Genomic DNA, 23,737 nt, shown 5'->3' on the forward strand with positions numbered 1-23,737 from the left:
ATCGTGCATGCCTGATTTTTGACTGCCAATAGCTTTGTTCTCCTCGAGATGTCTGTTGGAGGCTTTCTCATGGAGAACACAGGTGCAATCGGCCGAACGAGAAGGCTGAGATGGCTGCCTGTTCAGCCCACAGTGTGTATGGAGGGCATTATAAAGAGATTAATCAGTACATATCAACTTAATGGTAGATCCAGAATTTCAATGATGTGAAGACGAGTATGAAAGGAAACGTTTATAGAACAGACAAATGCAAAGAAAACTTCTATTTATACAGGCACAATGCATTGTATGGACGTATATCCAGCATATGTGTATTCACTGATACCGCCCCCTGCCAAGCAAAGCTTACAGTTTAAGCCCCCGTCACACTAAGCGAGATCGCTGCTGAGTCACAAGTTTTGTGACGCAACAGCGACCTCAGCAGCGATCTCGCTACGTTTGACACGTAGCAGCGACCAGGCCCCTGCTATGAGATCGCTGGTCGTGTCGAAATGGCCTGGACCATTTTTTGATCGTTGAGGTCCCGCTGGGTTGCATGCATAGGTGTGTTTGACACCTTACCAACGACCTTGTTGGCGACTCAGAACTGAGACACATAGGCGTGCATCGTTATACAGGTCGCTACGGATCGCCGTATCGTTGCTGCGTCGTTGGGAAGATCTGACTGTTTGACATCTCACCAGCGACCACATAGCGACGCAGAAACGATCCCTGCCAGGTCGTATCGTTGTCGGGATCGCTGTAGCGTCGCTAAGTGTGACGGTACCTTTATGCTTCTGACCACAGGCACTCAAGTGCTAATAAACACTAATCTGAGGCCAAGTCAGTTACCACTATTTCTTTTGGACAATGTTAGGAAACCACGGGAGAAAAAACAGAAAACCATTACAATCAGTAAGTTTTGGCAGAAAAAGGTTAAAAGTAAAATTTTTTATGGAGAGGGGTATTTACCCAGCCATAATTACAGATAACATTGAGAATTATAATTCTCTCCCCATTATAGCACATATGCATTAGTGAATAAATGATTTTATGAAACCTAAGACATGAATGGGAATTGTTACTCCCAGAAATAGTAAATTATCACTTTCATTCACAAAAGATTCCTGGAACACTACCATAACTTTTATGTCTGATCCAACAAGCTTGAAAGCTGTATCGTGTCGAATATATGTCAATACATTGCCATGAATGTAGACTCGTGCTAACAAACTGAATATAACTTTCAGCCTTATCCTTATTGCCAAAACCAGGATCATTGAAGGAAGAATGAAAGTTCTAAATTCACAATGTCCCATTAGCCAAAAAAAAAAAAAAAAACATTTACCCAGTAGCCAGCTAAATCTTTTTTGATGTTGTGGCTTTGAAATGTTGGAATATCTGAGAAGTTAAGAAAAAAGTCGACGGTCGCAATAATTGTAACCTATTTATTTCATTTTTTTCTGTTTATAAAAGTCATATTTCAGATAGTAAGAAAATCACTCATTAATATGGAAGCAAGGAAAATATCTCATATAGCTGAAAATACTCTGAAGATTACTGTACTTCTACTAGCACTCAGCCGCTCTGCGGAACAAGTGCTCCATTTGTAGGAACAATATACATTTATCACGCGATAATTGCTCCAGATCTGTTTGTTTAAGCTGAAGTGGATTAGAGTTTTAGCTAAAAGTCACTGAAAAGGTCATCGGGATCTGGAGAGCTTTTTGATGTTGGTAAAGGAGGATTTACTGATGAAGGATTCTTGCCAGTTGCCTTTGAAGAGCCTGGTTTACATCTGCAAGAACAATGAACAAGAAGAACTGTTAGGTTTTGTTCTTAATTTATAGTTTATCATCGAAAAATGAGGTGTGCATTGTGTGATGCCTATATACACATCTACTATAATTCCTTTAATCCGACACAAAAGGGATATATTTTATATTCTGTAATGCTTTACATTTGTAATGGTATAAAACAGATATGAATATATAAATATACAACTACTGTATGTAAGGGCATTATAGAAATACACATATCTACACATGCATATAGACTAAACAGTTTACGGCTCTGCTCGCATGTCTCAACCTTCTATCAGATGTAAATTTCAAGAGCGTTGCCCAATATATACGGTAACTCTGAAGTCCCACTGTATAGCTGTACATGGCATATGTCACCCATAAACTCCAGTATTATAAAAAAAAAATTGTAGAATACTACAACATTAAAAAAGCACAATCAACTACACTTTTGTATATCGAAAAAAAAAGTTTACTAATAAATACCAGCCTGTCAGGCACCAAGATAGTCTATTAGTTTTTGTCAGGTAAATGGAGCACTATGAATACAATTGATTTGAACAGAGAATGTTACGGTATACGGTAAAGAAGGAAGCATTGTTAGGTCTTACAATCTAAAGACGTTGATTCATCAAGACCAACACCTTTCACCCCGGTCTTGATGAAAGGGCATGTTAGAGTGTATCGCCACGAATCTTATTACACTCTCTGACTGGAGCAAGATTTGGGAGTAAGGAACGTCGCCGCTCATCATGAATTTGAAAAGTGGGGGTTGCCACTTCCTGTCACGCCCATGTCCTGCCCCATCTATGCCTACATTGTCAGAACAAGGCAAAAATGACGTGAAAATGTAAAACGTTGCAAAATTTTTGCGCAGCCTCGCATTGCCCAAAACTTTTGCAACTTTTCAATTTTTTTATGCCAGAATTCTGTCGTAGAAGCTTTGATGAATCGTGGGCCTTTAGGTGAAAGTTATGTAAACTGTATATAGGATTGGCTGTGGTGTTACTGAAGTTTAAATAATAGCCGATTATATCTTCATTGTCTACCATGACTCTTGGCTTTGTAGTAGCACATACGAAACCAGATACTACTTCCTTCCCTTTTCTTTTGGTTCAACATATTCAGAGATGGCACAAAATTACCACTTTCAAATAAATATATTCTTACAAACAGATTCTTTGCTACTTTGTCACAAAATATCTACCATATGTGCGGGTACACAGTGGTTGTGATGTGAACTACAGCCTGTTAAGGCTTTTGCTAGCATGTTGTGAAATTGTATTGAACTTGTATTATGAAAAATTGGAGTCCTTAAACAAAGATTATGGTAGACTATAAGGCTGTGTGCCCACAATGCGTTTTTTAAACGTTTCTGCAGCAGCAAAAACGCTGCAGAAATGCTTAAAAACGCATGGTAGAAGGCCTGCCATATTCCCCAATGATAATCCGCATGTGCTGTGCACATGCTGCGGAAATTTCCGCTGCGGGTTATCATTGCGGAAAAAAACAAATCACTACCAATTATTTTGCGGAAGCGCTGCGTTTTCGCCGCCATTGAGTTGCATTGAAACGCATGGATTACGCATCACTGCATCTGTACATGCGGAATCCATGCGTTTCAATGTGAGGATGGTACCCGGGTGTGGAGGAGAGGAGACTCTCCTCCGGACCCGGGTACCATAGAACCTGTAAAAAAAAGAATAAAATAAAAAATAAATATTATATTTACCTTCTGATGGCCCCCGCTGCAGCAAGACTCCGGGGACCATCGGAAGGGAAGTATAGATTTATTTTTTTATTTTTGACCATTCTTTTACGGTCACACTATATAAATCCATGCCGTTTGCATGGATTTATATAGTGTGACCAAGTTGACAAGCACTTTCCAAGTGATGCTAAAATCGCTTGGAAAGCGCTTGTCAACCCGCATGCGGAAATGCATGTGAAGAACGCTTCACATCCGCATGTCCCTAGCAGGAAAAACGCATGTACAATCCGCATGTACAATCGGCATGCGTTTTTTCTGCCAGGGAGATGCAGAAACGCTCAGGAAAAAAACCTGAGCATTTCTGCATCGTGGGCACATACCCTAAGGGTAGACACATCTGTATGTAAGTAGAACGTCGAGAAAAAAGCAAATCATGCATTAGATAACCCAATTTATTTCCATGATAGCTGCATAGGCTCTGGCATCATGATGTTCTGGCTGGGGCACGAGCAGAAAAATATGGCGAACTGTTGCGCTAATTGGTTTACTCTGAACAGTCTTTTGTTTCTTAATTTTGGAAATTCCAGATTATTCTTGCATTTTCTGTCATGGAATCTGTAGAGCTGTGGAGAAGGAGTCGTAGAGTTGGAGTTAGTTTTGGGTGGAGAAGGAAGAAATGTACTGACTCAGAGTTAAAAAAAAAGTGATAATCAGGATGCTCTGGTGGTAATTATGTAGAACAGTGGTCCCCAACCTTTCTGACCTTGAAATGCCACATTCAGCTCTTAGAGAGGGTCGAGAGCCACATTTATGTCTAAAAGCGAGTTCACAAGCCCCATCCAGCTCCTGCCCCCCTCACAGTAGCTACACACAGAGCCCCCATTGCTGTTATAATGACAACCAAAGCTTTTCCACAGAAATCACACCGAGGCAGTATACCAAGATCAAGAGGTTCTCACAATACCCCCATACAGTATTCTGTAACATCTAGCTTTAAGCACCTCCTTTGACAGTTGGCATCATCCGGTCTCCAGCTTACCATACCCAAAGAAGTTGTCCACTACTTTATATGAACCCCCCAATGTATCCCCCTGGGGCCCAGAAGTGTTTTTGTAAATACCTTGCGGTGCCTTTTCTGCCTCTGTGCGGCGCTATCGCTGGCCGCTCAGAAGCATCACATGACCCATCACTGATGTCACGTCAAGTGAGACGTGACATCAGTGAGGTGCTCCCTGCGATGGAACACAGAAGTGAGTTCCCCCTGCTGCAGCTGGAACTTGACATGAGCGGATGTCAGAGCCGGCTGCAGGGAGGAGTCATGTGATGCCTGTGAGCGGCCAGCGATAGTGCCGCTCACAGGCAGAAAAGACACCACAAGGTATTTAGACAAACACTTATGGACCCTGGGAGAATACATTGGGGGATCATATAAAGTAGTGGACAACGCCTTTAAGTTATCTCCAAACCTCCAAGGCCACAATATGTACATCCAGATCTGCTCTTTTGTGCAGGACTACTCACAAAATTCACCATTTTGAGATGTGCTCTTAATAGTTGTTTGCTAGACCTGGTGCTAATGCATCAAGCTGGCAGACAGCCGCAAGCCACAATTCATGGGACTGCGACCTACTTGTGGCTCTCGAGCCACAAGTTGTGAACCCCTGCTGAAGACCATCAGCTATCAACTCTTCTGTGCACTGTACTGTGCTTTAGGCTGGGTTCACACCAGTGTATTTCACGGTCCTTATGACTGCGGGTCTCCGGAACCAAACTTACAGCCTAATAGACACACATGAAGTGTAAGTTTGGGTCATGAAAACCGCAGTCAGCCTGGGCATTGCAACAAGCATATCGACCATGAAATAAGTGTGTGTGAACCTGGCCTTTTCGTCACGTTGCTCCAAGGTCCTTAGTTAAAAATGTCTGTGAAAAACATTTGCTATTACTAATCATTGGCCATTTATGAAGGAGCCAAAGTACCGCATGTAAAAATTGAGAAGTCAAAATTTTGTCTTCCAAACTGCAAAGCCCTGAAAACAAAAGCTAGAGTATCAGAAGTTCAGGTTTCAGATTATTGCGCACGTTTGTGATAGGAGGTGCTAGTCTATCAGCATTTCTGAATGAACAGATGCTAAATTAAAGTATATCGATTTAGAAAAAAAAAGTATTGAACTGCTAATGTTTTCTAGCTTGGTCTATTAAGATGGATGCAATTCTTTCATTGCTTTTCTAGGTAAATGGTTCTGAGATGTCCCTGAACTAGATTTCACCTTGAGCGATTGCTTAGAAGACAGTTATTGCTTACACATAACAAAAATAGAAATACTCGCCTGAAATCTACAATATATGTTCTGATTTTTTCTTTATATAATATTATGCTCACCAAAATACCAGTAGTATAATAAGAAAATAAAAATAAGAAAGAGCTAATTAAATTAATACAATGGAGAAAAAAGTCATAGTCATGGTAAATTGCATAGTCATATAAAGCTACTATATGGATATTACAATAAATATAGACAACTTATAGAATATACTATAAAAGAGTCTTACAAAACCAACAACACATCGCAGAGAGAGGATAACTGGAGGTGAATATATTCTCTAAATAACTAAGGAATAAAATTGTGTATGAAATAATATAACTCCTAACAAGTCATTCCTGGAGGAAGGAGATGGAGTTAGCTAGCGGCACTATATGCTGATACTAGAAGATAAAATGAAAATGATAAATCACAGAGCACTTAAAAGCTCAAATAGGTTTTGGCACTTGTATACTTCTAATCTGCTTTTAATCTTCTCCTTGGCCAATTTGGAACTTGTTTCTGGAAGCGGACTGAAATCTATCTCTTGGAGACAAGGGGCTTACCAAAACAAGCAGGGAATCTGGCTGCTGTAAGTATATGTTTAGACATATCTCCTGAAACATGAATGCAGGCCGTTCCTTCCAGCTGAACCTATTAATGGCGTACAACAATTACACCCAATAAAACAGAAAATTACATCAAGACTTAGCATATAATGACACTGGTATTAGACCAACACTATTATTTCGTGGGGGGCCAGGGCATTTCCCCTTAGGCTTGAATCGTGTGACACCTGGAATAAGGTCTTAAAGTAGATCTTCCATAAATGTTTCGTAAAAGGCTCTGAAGCCCAATGCCTGAGGCTCCCGTGTCCCAGTGCCCAGCTGATCGTTCCTGCATCTATTGTAGATCTTATGTTTTGTAGTCAGTTATAAAAACATAATGTGGACCAAAATAATGATTCACATCATATTTGTCTGAATAGATTGCAATACCAAGAAGAAAAAGTTGTGGAATTATGATAATAGAAGGATAAACAGACATGTAAAATGACATGCAAAAGATGAAAAAATTGAAACAAGTTTTTCAAAACATCTTGATTTATTCAGTATCAATTATGAGCCCCACTCCTAGAAATCCCCGCAATTACACGCCTTGGCTACTATCAATAAGGTTATTGAATGGTTGCCTGTGGAATGTTCTGCCACGCTGAATGCCCTTGGGCAGGGAAGTCATCAAGATCTGCTGCTGGCAGCTCAATTTGCAAACCTCAATTTGCAATTGCTAACCACTGAGGTCTCATGTGTACGACAAGTCTGGAGATGCTGTAGGCCATGGTATCAAGTTTAGGCCATGCAGGTTGCTCATAGTAGTATGAACAACATACTGCTTAGCATTGTCATGATAAAAAACAGCACCTAGGACATTTTCACACTCCCTCTTGAAGGCCTCTTCATGGCGTTGCCCACATGATCTCCAGACCAATCTCTGGCTATTACAATGTTCAAGACAACAAGTGGAACATGTGGTACAGCCTTTCTGCCAAAGTGTTTCAGGAGTCGTTTTTCAGCATGATAACACCAGGCCACATGTTGCTCTTGCTACTGTGAGCAGTCTGTGTGACTTAAATATGCTACTATGGCCTGCAGCATCTCTGGACTTGTTTCCCATCAAGCACATCTGGGATGTATCAGTTTGTGATACCGGGATGGGAGACCAGGATTGGGGAGCATGTACCAGGATGGGGGAGCATATAACAGGATGGGGGACCAGGATTGGGGAGCATGTACCTTGATAGGGGACCAGGATGGGGGAGCATATACCAGGATGGGGGACCAGGATGGGGGAGCATATAGCAGGATGGGGGACCAGGATTGGGAGCATATACCATAATAGGGGACCATATAACAATAAAAATGATGCTCGCTACCCGAGCGTAGAATGGGTTCAAAAGCTAGTACAATATATATTTGTAATACAGCATATATGTAATATATTACAGTATATATTTATCCCTCATTTCCTGGACCTATTGAGGTTGGAACCTCAGCACCATAAAAGAAAATGAAATGACACTGTGGGTCTTTCTGCAGTGTAAATTTATTTTGATCCGACAAGGAGTCAAAAACAGATCTCGTCCAATGTTTCGACCGGGAACGGTCTTTGTCAAGGACATCTGTTGCAGGTGCAGGTAGACAGAAATCTAGTAGAGCAATAACGTAAAACGTAAGATCTCTTTCATGTCAAGGAGGACCTGTGTGGAGCCGGAGCCGTGAATCAGGAAATGCAGCAAGCAGAGTGTAGGCAGAATCATTCACTAATCATATGGTATAATAATTTTCAATTATGACCCAGGATATCTGTCTTTTTTCGGCCGTTGTGTGCTTTTTAACTGTATTTACAGTATACCTCACTGTTTTATCAGTTTGTGTATTATCTAGCGGAAGGAGCCAGTTTGGTTCCAAAATGAATAGATGTCATATTCACCTTAATATAAATAAATTTAATCAAATTGACTTTTGATATAAAATCTGATTATTTCCTGGATGCAGCATCATAACTGATTGTCATCATGTTTGCAAACCTATATTCTGCAATTCATTAGGTTCATCACAAAACATTCAGCTTGTTTCACACCATATTAAAATCCACATATGATGCCCGCACAGCCTGTTATAGGTACATCATTATCACATATTATTCCGATAGGGTTCACAATAGGGCTGGAAAATAAGGCATGTTTAAGCGCTATAGATGTTAAAAAAGACAGTAATGCTACAAAAAATCATACTAAATGACATTTTTGTTAACTTTCATGACCAAGAAGCTTTCAATTTTTTTACTCCTCATCTACGCATAGCTATAACTTTTCATTTGTTCATCAACAAACCATATGAAAGCTTATTTTTTGCAGGGCGAGTTGCAGCTTTAAATAACACAATTTATTTTACCATGCAAAGTACTGAAAAACAGGAAATCCAAGAGTGGTAAAATCGTGAAAAAAGTGGAATTCTGCCATTGTTTTACAGTTTTGTTTATGCAGCATTCATTTTACTGTAAAAATGACCTGGCAATATGATTCTTTAGGTCAGTATGATTATGGTGATATGAAACTTAGTTTGTATTCTTCTATATACGGTGACACAAAACTTATAATTGTTTTTACTAGTTTTGTATTCTTAAAAATTGAGAACTTTGTAAAAGAAAAAAAATAAAACTTAGTTTGTGTCACCATTTTCTGAGACTTTTTAATTTTTTGGAGCTGTGTGGTGGCTTGATTTTTGTACACGTTTGATGGCTTATACTATACACTGTATTGCAGTAATGTCATGCAAGGTGTGGAAAAGACTAGGTGCAACACGAAGGGAAGAGGAGGAGGAAGGCCAAACACTAGGAAAAGGGGGAGTGGGGTCCCCTAGGCAGATCTAATAACACTCTGCCTACCCTACTGTCCCTATATGGGTTCCACACCAATCGCCGAGCAGGATCCTAAACCCTGTATATCCCTAGAGCTTGGCCCTAGATAGGGAGAGGGAGGGGTGAGCACTGGTCAGGCCCTACTACAAACTAAAGACAACAAGGTAGACAAACAAAGGGGATTAACTTTGCTTGAGCAGACACCAGAGCAGTAATGCCAACAGTCTTCCAAGGGCACCAGAGAAGAAGCCAGCCAACAGCTAGGGCTCCAAGCATGCACAAAAGAACACAGACGTATCACCAGCAATTGCCCGGAGCAAACAGAGCTTTTAACTCCCATGCAGGGGTGTGTCAATCAGCAGCAGGAGGGAGGTCGCCGCTGGGTCTTAAAGGAAGAAGGATTAAGAAGGTGTCTACAATGCCAAGTGCAGTGACCTTCTACAGCCAGATCCACAGCGACTGTCTATTACACCTGACACACCCGTGACAAGTATATACTCAAATCGCAGTTCCCCTATGAAGCTCAGCCAGAGGGTAAGCTTACTAGGAGGATCACCATAGCAGTTATAGGGGTATTTGGCAGGACCCGAAGCTGCCATGAAATCCCATCGGTATCCCATATTCGAAGCATGAGGGGCTGATAAGAGCCATTGCACTTGCACACTGTCAGTGACAACATTAGAATGCTGCTATCAGTGATTGAAATGGTTAAACAGAGCAAGCTTCGGCCACTGCTGTTGCAGGCAGATGCTGGCTGTGCAACATACCCGTACGAGCTCAGAACCTGAGCCTGCTCCACACACCCACTGCCAATAGATTCCTTGCACTGAATAAATTCATATATAACTCTGAGTGTGATATTAATGGCTTTTTTCCTGCTTTTCTATGTATTGTCCAGAGTTCCTGGGATTTCTCATGCATATTGTGTAGAGAACCAGATACGTGCCGTGTACACAGTGTATAGATCTCCCCATACAAATCTGTGGAAGATATTCAATCTAGAGAAATGAATTTGCCACTTTTCTGCTTTCTGCTTATATCTATCCTGAATCTGGAGAGTAAATTACAGCCCTTAAATAAGAGTTATCTTTAATTACAAGTCACCACCTGAAAACGCATGAGCAGCACCAATACTGATGTCATGGCAATTATTATTTAGGAGAGCAGTCTCTAAATACACATGAAACAATAAGCGCAGTCACCTCCAGGGTAAGAGAAGGAATTTATGTTCCGTAATTAACCACTTATCTATCTACATTGTTGTAAATGTCCTAATATATTCATTATTACTACTCTAAGACCCTGTTCCCATGGTCGGGATGTGCAGAATCAAATGTGCCAAGGATTTTCAATCGAATCAGAGGACACATAAACAATTTCTACTTCTAATATTTTTCAAAAATTACTCAAAATGGTGAAAATAATAAAAGCAGTATTATTTATCTTACCAATTCCCCACTGCTCCCGTGTAGATGAATGCGGTCGCCTCCACTGGTTTCTATACTTCCTGTTCGGTCTGGACAAACATGTGACCGCTGCAGCAAATCACAAGCTTCTGTGGTGACCAACAGGTCACTGTTACATCCAGTTATGAGCTGTAGTGGTCACGTCTGCCCAAACAAAGCAGAAAGTAAAGAACTGGTCTGTGTACTTTCTGCGTTGTCTGGATAGACAAGTGCTGCAGCCAATCACTAGCCACAACAGAGATAAATGCTTCACTACTACAGCCCATGATTGGCTGCAGCTGTGAAATGTTTATCAAGACAGAGCAGGAAGAAAGCCCATGGTTGGCTACAGCAATCATGTTTGTTAAGACAGATCACGAAGTGGAAAAATTGGTGGGGAACCCAGGAAGCATGAAAACAGGAAGGGCCTGGCTTGGTAAGATGACTGTTACTTGTTTTATTTTTTAAACACTATTCTGAGTGATTTTTGTTTTAAAAATTGCCATCAGACAGATAACACTGTCAATACAAGAACTACAAACAGTATCCATATTAAAGACCAATTCGGCCAATTTCATAATTTTTACCTCCTGTCACTCACACGTACGTCAACATCGTAATGAAAAAATGTACGGTAATTGGATATCTGCCACTGGTCATTGTTTCGTCAGAAGACTTTGACATTGCAGGTTCAGAAAACATATTAAACTTTTTTAGAAAAAATATAAGAAATTGGCACTTCCACTCTGTTCCCAGGATTCTTTAATATGGTTTATTAAAATGCAAAGATAAAAAAAACAACGCGTTTCGGCTGGGTCAGCCGTCAGCAGCTGTTTCACCTGATATAGGCTGACCCAGCCGAAACGTGTTGTGTTTTTATCTTTGCATTTTAATAAACCGTATTAAAGAATCCTGAGAACAGAATGGAAGCGCCAATTTCTTTATTTTTTCTAAAAAACATTTTTGTTACTTTCGAACCTCTTGAAGGACCCTCCACGGTTTAACAAGGTGGCAGCAGACCGCTAACAGGGATTTATACAGAATACAAGTTATCCTAGAGTTGTGCCTGTACGCCCAACAATATAAGGTGAGCAAAATTTTTCATTTGCTACCAATCATGATATAATCTAATACTACGCCTAGATAGTGCTCTCTTGTAATCTAGGTTACTCCCTGCAGTCATTTAAAGTTTTAGTATCTTCATTATTATTATTTATTATTATGGCGCCATTTATTCCATGGCGCTTTACATGTTACATCTTCATCTCAAGTATCTAATAATTGTCATTGATAAAAAACAGATTTAGAGGACAAAGCTGATCACATTAATACCAGACATCATCCCTGATCTCAACAGTGGCCCAATAAGGAAACCAATGGGACCAGACAATGACCTAAGAAAATAATATCATTTGTAAAGTGTCATCACGACCAATGGCTTTTCTTGGAAGACTCCTGGCAGTAATGTCTGGATCGTCATTGGGAATACATTGGCAGCACGGTAGCTCAGTGATAAGCACTGATGTTTTGCAGCACTGGGGTCCTGGGCTTGAATCCCATAAAGACCAACATCAGTAAGGAGTTTGTATGTTGTCCACGTGTTTGCGTGGGTTTCCTCCGGGTTCTCCGGTTTCCTCCCACACTCCAAAGACATAGGGAATCTAGATTGTGAGCCCCAATGGGAACAGTGATAATAATATCAGTAAAGTGCAGCAGAATATAACAGCACTGTGTGAGCAAGGAAAATAAATAAATTGTTGGAGAATTTCCAAATTTCTTTTAAACTATGAACAGACTTGCACTGGATGGACACCCGGTTGTTAACTTTGACCACATCTGCATGTGTTGGTTATCATTTACCTACAGCTTGTATGTGTGGTATTATATCATCTACATAAACAGTCACAGCTTGAGACGTCTTCATGTAAACGAACAATATGTATACTGAGAACGCAGCAACACGTCAACTTATATCTGAGCTCAGTTTTCTTACTGAGGCTTTGGCAGTGATTGTCACACCCAAGCAGCTCCCCTGCAAACATTATTACGTTCAACATGTACTAAATAAGCCTGCCAAAATACATGTACTCTGGATTATGTACTGTGGAGCTGTGACCCCTCCTGTTGTTGGAAACCTTTAATAATGCACTAAAAACATGTCTTGTAAAATAAACTAAAAAATATTGATAAATAAGACAAGAGGCGACAGAGAGGGTACAGCGAAAGGCAATGGAAAAGAAATGGGTCATATAAAGAACACTGTGGCACTGTGATGGTGGCTGATGTGCTTTTACATTGTGCTAAGGTCACAATCCTAATTTATAGATCATGTTTTAATAAATAAAAGTTTTTGACCCAAAATAGAACACTAGCGCATTACCACCATGGGGTATCTCACTAATCGTTTCAGTATTCCAGAACCTCCCTAGACTGAAGATACTGTAAGTAAAAGTGGACTTTAATGTACATGTCAGAAAATATATACGGTGAACCTGGACTTCTACTTTAAAGTGGGACCAAACTTCACAATCTGATATCCCCTAGACATATAATGCAAAAATAAATTTGGACAGTATTCTTTGAAGATATGAACATATCTGTCACAGGTTTACCGCGACAGAGAGGGGCCGGAAGATGGCGGTGTCTGATTTCACGTACTCCTGCTCTGGTTAGAAGCACTACACCATCATATTAAACAGAGCAGATTTTTGCTAGCAGTGCAAGGGTTAATTTGTTCAGTTGAGGGTTCTTGGAGGTTTCCTGCTTTGTTGGGCTCAGTTGTTCAGTGTGGCCACTCCCCTCTGCTATATATACTCGCTTCTGGCAATCAGAATTGCTGGTGTTAGTTCATACTGCCTAGTTCTGGAGTTGAAGGTGGCGTTTAGAGAGTTGTTCAGAAGACTGTTGCTTGGTGTTTGTCTGTGTACACATCCCAATCCTCTCCTATTTGGTTACTCCTTCCTTAACTCCCCGGTGTTCTACTCTGTTGTTTGTGAGTGTATTTTTGTATGATTCTTATATTCATTTAACCCTATCTGTCTTCCCTTATTTGTCTGGTTGGTGTATTCTTATACACTTCTACTCCCCACTTCCCTGGGGGGGGGGGCCAGATATGGGTTCATATAGTAGCACAGCAAGGCATGTGGCCCCAGCATCTTCACCTTCAGAAGTAATCCAGGGAGCAAGAATAGAATAGGGAGCCCCCTAGCTTGAGGGATAGGGAAGGAGCCCCTAGTCCTGGGATATCCTGCAACAGTGCCGTGACAATACCATTGAAGAACTTATTTAAGAGAACTAAAAGTGTATTCTATGGTCAAGGAACTTCAAGTCCACAAATGTCGAGAACCAAATTGGAAGAGTCGTTTAGTTTAAATTGGAGCTCATAGATGTAGTAGAGTTCATCTCTTTACTTAGGATGACTGTATTAACCAAAGAAGAGAGGGTCTAGATAGGGCAGTCTTTGCTCCGGCAAACCCAGAGTGGTCATGTTTACATGGTTGTCCATTGCAAAGGTATGGGTGTCTGCAACCAGATCCTTGGCAAGAAGCCAAACTTTAAAGTAACGCCTAATGGGGATAGATAGTCCAGAGAGAACAATTTTTAAAGGGGTCGACATCGACTATAATATTGATGGCATAGCTTTAGGATAAGCAATCAAGATCAGATTTGTGGAGTCCATCACCCAGCACCCCCACCAATCAGCTGTTACCCTTTCCAGCAATGATTGAATGTAAACAATCAAATGAATAGTCTTATCTGCTGTACCCAGCAACAGCCACTAAACAGTATGATGGAGCTGAGCAATTTCCCTCCAAGTGCTGTTTACATCTGACTACTGCTGGTCAATGGGGGTGCCAAGTGTTGGACTCCCACCCATCTGATATTGATAATTTATCCAAAGGACAGGCCATCAATATCACAGTTGTGGCAAACCTCTCTAAAGCCCCACAATAAATTAATTTTTTTTCCAAGACTTTTGACCTTACCATAAGTTATCAGGATCAGATCAGAGGGGCTTTGATGCTTGGCATCCATAAAGCCAGCTGATTGAATGGACTGCTGTGCACCGGTGAGCGCTGTCAGCTCTTTGCCACTAACTCCTATATGCACAGAGCTAGATTTCTTAGACAGGGGCATAATTCAAACCTACCCAGTTCTATAAGCATGTAACCAAGTGATACATTTGTAATAGATGTAAGGTATGCAATACATGACATTTGCAATAAGTCCTTCAAACAACCAAACACTAGATCATAACCAGTTGATACATTTAATACCATGCCAGATTATTAATAAAAAGAGAAATTCACAGTTTCTTTAGTTTCTAGACATGCATGCTATGAATTACATGTCACATTGTCACAAAAAACACAAACAGAAATATGTATATCATTAAAGTATAAAAATAAACCACCGTGCAAACGCTTCATGGTCCTAAATAAAACTATTGTCCAGCTTCTGAGAACTGAAGTTAAAATAAGTCGCGTGGATTCAAAAGGTATGTGATCATGGACATATGTCAGAGGCCTAAATAGCATATGTGAATTTGACAAATGAGGCAGAAAGTATGAAATGTTTAGTCTCAGAGCCATTTTCTAGTGAAAAAAAAAGGAATAAAGAGGAAAATAGTAGAACTTAATGGAAATCGGCCAAAGTCTAGCAATAGTGAGTGACATAATTTTCTCCTTAAACTCACTTTCTAGAACAGCATACGTGATGGTCGGTGGCCGCACCACCTGGTGGAGGGATGCAAGGAGGTGGTGTAGCATTGCAGGCATTCTTGTATGATACTGGTATACAGAGGTGACTGGTTTTGTGTCTTTTTAAGACAGGACATTGATTGATAAAAGGAAAAGTTTATACGGGTAAATTATTTGTAAGCAACAATGAATGGGAAAAATGTCTTGTCTCTCAATGCTTAACCTGACACAGGGTTCAGAGGAAGCATATGTCTGTACAGGACCTGACACTACATCTGCCCTGGGAGCTTTATTAGGTGAGTGCAGATGTCAATCACAATCCAGTAACCGCTGTACATGCTGAAACCAGATGCTGTAACCCAGGGTGGTATACAGATGAAGCACCAAAAACTGAAGTACACATCAGACTTTGCTATTAGAAAACAGGACAGCGTTTTGAAAAATGGGACTAATCACCTAACGGCCATCTGCTTTTCTTTTCTTCACTTGCAGAGTATAACTTGAAAGCATTTGTGCTCCATGTCATACAAAATTGGTGTGATAATCAATGTAGATAATCAAGGAGAAAAGTTACCCCTGAGATCCCAGTCTTAGCCACTCACCTAGCCAAATCAGTTCTCATACTTTGCAATACCCCGAAACACCGTGTCAGCAAATTGAGATTCTGATTTGGCTTTTATCCCAAGTCTTATTGCAAGGCTCGTTAAAGGGTCGACAGAGACTTGTAGGATCGCTGCTTCCATCAGGTGGCGCTATAGCGTTCAAGTCCTCTTCCTCTCTGAAGAGGCAATTTGCATATAATCTGTGTAAAAATATACCATCTGTAATACGACCTATGGCGTAACACATTTATGAATCATCGAGAGTCACAAAACCTGAGCCTATATCATCTCATGTGACACAAGATCCTGATGAATGAATATTCCCCATAGCAGTGTTTGCTCAAACATATATACACAAGACCTGCATCGTTTACAATTCAACAGAAATCTAGATCAATGTTAAATGCTTAAAATGTAACTACACGGTCAAAAAACCCTTGACATGTTGTAGACACAAGTTTTGAGTAGTGAGGGTCAGAATTGTTCACCTTAGCACTACTCTCCCTCAAAGTTGTAAGTCCGTGAGCTACGTTGGAGGGGAGCCTTGCTCGGCTGAGCGCTTCTCCCCCTTCATTATAGAGACCGTGGGATCGTCTCAGCAACCGGACACCCACTAATTAAAACGTCTAATATGTCTTTTTGGCATGTCAAAAGTTTTTTGAAAGGGCAGTCATGCTTTAATGCTGCCCCACCTGCATTTATTTTCGAGTAATAACACATATTGAGAAGGACTGAATTTATTTAAGCACCGCTCCAGAGTTTTCTTTTAATTTCACCCTCAAAGTGGCATCACTAATGAGTGTTCCCTGCCAGTAGTAAATACTTACGGATCATCATCTTCTGCTGTTCTCACCACCTCGGTTGTCTCCTGCTAGTTGTGACTTGCCAGATCACTCCACTGTTTGCCTGATGGGCCGGAAGTCACTTCTCGACGTAACTCTATGTCAGCCAGAATGAGGCTCTCATAGACTTACAATGGGAACTAGTGGCTGTTGCCAGTGACTTCCGGTCAGGCGCTGTGAAATGGGACCGGAGCAGCCCTGGGAAGAACAGAAGACCGTGGCTGGCAAGTATTTTACTACAGGCAGGAAACAGACATTAGTAATATCACTCCGGGGGGGAAATAAAAAAAAACTACCGTAGTAGCTCTTTAACAACACTCAATTACAATGAGATCTTTCTCATTAGTACTTAAATAGGCTGATACTTAAAATGAAGAATAACTAAACTTTTACTTGTTTTAATAATTTTGGCGGCGTTGTCCAGGATTGGTGTGAAAAAGCCAAAAGGAGCAAAATGTCGTGACTTTTCAAAGTGTTTTACATCAGAAAACTGGTATAAACACTTTGATATATCGGCTCCGTAGTCAATAAATACAAATCAGTTTCCAGCACGGTCTTGTGGAATATGAAGTAGTGTCGTCCTCTCAATTGTCCAGTTGTTAAGCAACACAACATATCTATGAACATCTGTGTTAATGTGAGAGAACAGCAAAGCCAAATAATTAAAATGGATTTTTAATGTTCAGGTCGAGCAGAAGTTTTACTTCATCTGGGCTTCCCTTGACCACGGCTCTTGCTTGGCTAACCTAAATATATTCTGACATCACTCCAGCAATGTAGTGTTCTGTTTTGTCTCTTAGAAAGGAAAATTCAACCACAATTGATTCTGTAATTGATTCGTTAACATGCAGTGTGCATTCTGTGAGCCTGAATAAAAGAATCGCTAATACAATCAGATCACATGTACTTTTCCTGCAAGACAAATACATAGTAGTAGCATGGGAAATTAACAGGATAAAATTCAATCATGAGATTCAAAGACACAGCCGCAGAGTAATCTTGTCCGGCGCTTATTTAACAAACTCCGGATAGTGAATTATTTAGTGAACTCCAAGGCTGTAGTCACAGGACACTACTTTTATATATATAAAAAAAACTGAAAAAATAAATTAATGCTGAGCTGAATGTCCATTTTTTCCATACAAATGCATCTCTTGCAGAAACAAAGAATATATTTTTTCTAAGGTACAGATTCACTCAGTCAAAATACTTCTTGTTTTTCTATGGTACAAATCAATGAGCAGATGGATGCAAAGGTATAACATCCATTTAAATCTATTTAGAAACTAGTGGTCTGCATCCATCTTCGAGAGAAACAAAAATGTCAAATAAATCCATATGGGTTACAATTAACCATGTGGTCTTATAAAGAAACATATAATGGAGCTGTACTGTACTTCACATTGAGCACAATCATCAACTTTAGGAAACAGAATGGCGTTGAGTCTTTTTCTTTCTTGACCGCCTTCACATGCACAACATGTCCCTAATCTTTGAAGCTTCAACATACATGTGGAGGCTTCCTTTATCCATGGCATACACAGAAGAAGGGAGACTCTACAGCAAAGATCAAACTGGTCCCCAACTATAGTGCAGGATTTTGCCATCTAGGACAACATGACCAAGGGTTTACAACTTTTTATATTACCCTTCTCCCTTCTGTTTGCCAACAATGCAGTTCCACAAGACAGTTGAGTCCTTATGCCAAATAGTAGCAGAGAAGATGCAACCATCCAACACCAGTCCCTTCTCTCTCAAAGAACACAAAATAACCACAAAGTCAGCTAACGTATGGATGTCATCTGCTAGGTATGCTTTCTTTGTGTTAGAAAAAGGTAACTGATGATGCATTGTATGATAAAGCTTGCCAAAGTGCCAGTGAATGCCATAAGAAAAAATTGCTATGTTAAGCTTTACCAAAAAAAAGGGAAAGAAAACACAAATATCACTAATAAAGATTAGTACATTCATAGTCATGGTAAAACAAAAAGGTCTGCTGTTACAGTGAGACAAAGGTTCAATGAAGTCCCATATACTAACAGTCCAATATCAGACCAAGGAGTGTGCTAAATAACAAAAGTCACAAACCGTGCATAAAGCAATTACGTGCATATAAAAACATCAGATACAAAAATTTCCAATACAATAGCGTCTAACTAGAGAACAATTTACAGCATCAGAAAATATTGCTACAATAACCCTATAATTGGTAATCTGCCTTGCAGCAGAGGTTGGTACCCTAGTTAAAGTTGGCGATGTGGTGCCCCCGCTCCACAACTGCTCTCCCTTACTGGCCCTAGCCAGCCCTGGGACTAAACAGTTTTAAACATATACATCACAATAACAAATGCTATAATGAGAACTTATCTTAACATGAACAACGTTTTTCAAAGTTGTTGTCCCATTTGTGCCTTGACGCGTTTCACCGCTTATGGTCCCTCAGGAGGCTGATAAATTACTGATGACCCCACAGAAGTATGTGTTCCGGTTACACACACGAGCCCTCAATGATGTAACGCATACAGATGATAGGAACAAAAACATTGGTTACTCTAGCCAAGGGCAAAGACATTTTATATGATTCAAGGCCCTCCCCTTCATAACTAACCTTTGGTTTATGTGAACAGGACCGCCCCAATATTGGGAACTCTCAATCCTCAATCCTATCAGGAGTCTATATTGTGACCGCATGTAAATCCAGTGATGCGGCCCACGCTGGAGCACACTCACACACCTCAAGTCCTGTTTGTAAGCGCGTGCGTTCCACACGGTGGAACGCATAAGGGGACTCCTCCGCTTCTGGCCATGCAGTTTCCAGAGACAGGAGCTAATGATAAAATACACAGTCTTGCGCTCCAGGCAGTGTAATGCATGTACAAACCTCCCCTTCTGGCCATTTCCATTTCCAGAGAGAGAGCACCTACGTGCGCTCCACACAGTGGAAAGCAGAAAAAACCCACGTCCCCTCCTGGTGTGTAAACCCCTGTGCTTGGAGTGCCCACGATATTGCATGGCCAATATGATTGCACTAATCAGGACAGGGGTAGTGCGTTCCACCTCGTGTAACGCAACATGGTAGACCACCATAAATTATCAAGGTGCCTTTGTGATGCTGCAGTAATTATTCCCCAAAGGTATAAATGTTGCTTTACCTTAAGATTCCATTTTAAAAGAGTCATTTTTACACAGGATAATTTGAAGGTATTTTAATACAAATTAATAGATCAAAGTAGATATCATTAGGGTAAGTATTCAGTCTTGTTCTGACACAAACATTAAATATCACTATAATTCAGGACTGGATACTGAAACACTTCAAAATATGCAGTAAAATAATAGAAGAGATCCTTAATGATGGTATGATATATGTAGATAAAGGTATCCTAAATTCAGGACAACCTATTTTATATGGCAAGCAAGGCTATTTCAACAGTACCGAAATCCCCAAACTTAGCTTGAGAAACGTATCAAATGGATCTGACAACAGGATATCCCCGTGTTTCCTCAGAATCTTAAACACTTGATCATTCCTGTCGTTAAATGTCCCTATCAATCTGGTAAAGCTATCCTCTTTAACTTGTGTACCCTGAAGTAAGAAATCCCTATCTCCACATAGTCGCAGGTTTGATTGAGGATATAGGTAGGATATCCTTTTTCCATAAACGTACATTTTAGATCTAACGATTGGCTTCTATAATCGGTTTTATCAGAGGAATTCCTTCTAATGTAAAGGAATTGGCCCTCTGGTATAGCCTTCTTCAATGCCGTCGGGTGGTGGCTCTCCCACCTTAATAAACTATTAGTGGCCGTTGGGTTTTGGTGAGTGACAGTTCTTAGACATCCCCCATGATCTTTAATGATGACTAAATCAAGAAAGGGTAACCTATTAGTCAGATTCAGAAAAAAATCACAGCCAAACTTTGTTGATGATAAGGAGCCTCACAAATTCAGAAAATTCTTCTGCTATCTCTGTCCATAGAAGAAAACTGTCATCTATGAATCTGACCCACAACAAGATTTTATGATGACACCATGCCTAGTTTCCTCCCACCAGCCCAGGAAGATGTTAGCATATGTGGGGGCACAAAGGCTCCCCATCGCAGTACCCCTGAGCTGATGGAAGTACTTACCATTGAAGAGGAAGTAGTTGTGGGCTAGAACGAACTCCAGAAGAGTTACGATAAAGAGGTTATGCTTCTCACATTCAATGGCCCTAGACCTCAGAAAGTGGTCACCAGCATGTAGACCAGCCTTGTGAGGTATGTTACTGTATAACGCTTCCACATCTATTGAAGCTAAGATAGTATCAGCATCAATAGTTATCCCCTCAAGCTTTTTCAATAAATCTGTCATATCTCTGATATACGATGGAAGCGTAGTAACATGTGGACGAAGGTTATGGTCAATATACACACCACTATTTTGGGTTACGGAGTCCACTCTGGACATGACAGGTCGTCCCTTCAGGGGGTTGACACCCTTGTGTACCAAAAAGTTGGAACCAGAGGGAACGTTGTAGATAGAAAATCATATCCTTCTTAGAAATAAGAACGGGCCTGGCTAAGGATTTGCCTTAAGGACCCCATGTAGTACTCCGAAGGATCAGTTACAGCATCTCATACGTTTCTCATACAATATGCCCTAGGATTGTTTGACACATGGTGAGGTACTGTTGATGATCCATCAATACAAGGTTCCCACCCTTATCAGATGCCTTTATAATCACCTTATTATTCTTTTCCAGTGATTCCAAAGCAAGATTTTCTTCAATAGTGAGGTTATGTCTTATTCCCTCATTAGTGGTGGAGATCCTGCACAAAGCCTTCTCAACAAGATCTAAAAAAAATCAACACTGGAAAGCTCATCTGGTGGTGGCATTTTCCTACTAGTTCTTCTAAGATCCGTAAATGGAGTCTCATGTACCCAAAGGCTTCAATTCTACAAACTAGAGATCAGCGAATCGATTTCCAGGACCTTGGTCCAGAGATAATATAATTGATACATGGCCACCGGACTGAAGCCCTATGAACTGCCTCTTACCTGTTAGAATCACTGATGCCTATTTTGACTAGCAGGCTTGGCACACTTATAAATGCATCTTGCTACAATGACGACGTGCCGGACCTACAAATCGGGAGAGGTCCCGATTAAAGTCGGTAGGAGTCAGTTAACAGGGCTCTTGCCTGGCTGCTCCTGACATGGCCTCTAATAGACCATTCTTTCATCCCTACTAAAAACATTTTTTAACAAAACCTTTTGCAATCTAGTAAAGCTTCTCTGCTTTTTGGAACCACACAAAATACCCAAAAGAAACCAGACATATGGAACTGTAATAGCATACACTTAAATGTTTAAATGTTACACCTCTTCTGTATTCTCTAAAGACCCTAATAGTCGCCATGTATTAATTATCCCTTCTTAGCTTACTGCTGCTTTACCTGGCAAAATCAGTCATTTTCTGGGGAGGTGTGCCTGCAGCACGACCATGGGGAGTGAGATAATTGCTCTGGAGGCCTAAGTCTAAATGAGGTTGGCTTTGATGAGACGCCCCATTTTTACTTACAGTGCAACTCTTGCAAACCTGCTTGAATAATGTGGGAACATCCAATAGCAGGCAGGAAATAAATGATTGTGTATAATGCATAATTTGCAAAATGAAAAATTTTAGGTCTGTGAATTTATTGCTGCTGTCACTTTATAATAAAAATGATTTCTAGTCTACAGAGCAGAACAAATACAGTACATGTGAATTAGTAAGCCTATACCATTGGGTCCAGCCAGCTGTTAATACTTTCCTCTCTTTTGCAACCCTGCTTCATGTCTGACTTTTAGAAAGGAACATTAAAGGATATTGCCACATTTTATGGTAATCCTGCAGTAACATCCCCATAAATATGTAGGACAGTAAATAGGAAGCACATGATTCTGAATCAATCTATTTATTACCTTATGCTTCATAGTTTTATTTTACTACAATGTGTCTGTGATTTCTTTTATTGAACTTTATACTGTGTCTAGTATTTCTCCATATGTTACATGTTGAAAGATTAAGCCGTCTTTGACAATTGGGTCCAGTTGTCGCAGTGAGGTTCTGTTCACATCTTGTATTCGACATATAAACAGTAAATCTTCACTCCACGTGAATCTTGTTACATAATGAAAAGAATATTCAGTATACCTTGCCATATAGGATTAATTGCCAGACCTTTTATAAAAACCTTAGTTGACGCAAACCAACCATTCGAATGCCAAAAGGTACTGTTCAGCTTATATGCAGTCCATGAAATACTAGAGATTCATATGTTGGGCGTTCGACCCAGAATACACACTGAAAATACTCACCAAAGCAAGTACTGAGTGCTAGTAGTCATATCTAATATCCTAGTAAATCCACCAGCTAAAAACTAGACTTGTCATGTGGCTTCCACAAAAAATTCAAGATGAGAATAATTTATTGAAGAAGAAGAATACCGATATTTTTCTGTTGAATTCCTCCCCCCCCTGCAAAAAAAAAGTTTACTCACTGTGAAAGACCAAATTCTTTATTTTTTTCCAAATATTTGAAGTGGATTCGTTCTAAAATCCACATCAAATATTCAATAAATATGCTTTCTATTGATTTTAATAGAAAATCCACATTGCTGTTCATCGGGCAAGTTTGTTTCCTATGAGGTTTTGAAAACCTCGCCTCAGACAAAAGACATGTCAATTTTTTTATGCGAATTTCTTGTGAAATCCACTAAAAACACTGCATGAAAAAAAAGTTTAAAAACCACATCAACAAAAAAAACTCATGAAAAAAACACATGGGTTTCAAGACATCTCTTGAAAATCACAATGGATTTTTTCAACTCAAATGCGCACAACGCCTTGTGTTATTAAGTGGAACCCGCTTCAGGAGACAACTGGCAGTTTTTCAAGCAAGTTTAAAAC

The 23,737-nt window shown here is 40.2% G+C and overlaps 1 protein-coding gene across 5 annotated transcripts in view; it reads right to left on the bottom strand.

Moving 5' to 3' along the window:
- Nucleotides 1-1,416: 1,416 nt before the first annotated feature.
- XRCC4 (X-ray repair cross complementing 4) overlaps nt 1,417-23,737 on the bottom strand; it is a 401,059-nt gene continuing 378,738 nt past the window's right edge. Inside the window, exon 9 of one of the 5 annotated variants that reach the window (XM_073679117.1) lies at nt 1,417-1,777. In XM_073679117.1, coding sequence (XP_073535218.1) covers nt 1,666-1,777 — 112 coding nt within the window. In that variant the 3' untranslated portion in view covers nt 1,417-1,665. Of the gene's footprint in view, nt 1,778-4,045; nt 4,116-23,737 lie in introns of those variants that run through there. The other 4 variants (XM_073679126.1, XM_073679107.1, XM_073679143.1 and 1 more) reach the window with 4 other exon arrangements.

The sequence above is a fragment of the Phyllobates terribilis genome, unplaced genomic scaffold, assembly GCF_046119375.1.
Source record: "Phyllobates terribilis strain yellow unplaced genomic scaffold, ASM4611937v1 Scaffold_1__5_contigs__length_1240528914, whole genome shotgun sequence".
Classification (NCBI taxonomy): domain Eukaryota; kingdom Metazoa; phylum Chordata; class Amphibia; order Anura; family Dendrobatidae; genus Phyllobates; species Phyllobates terribilis.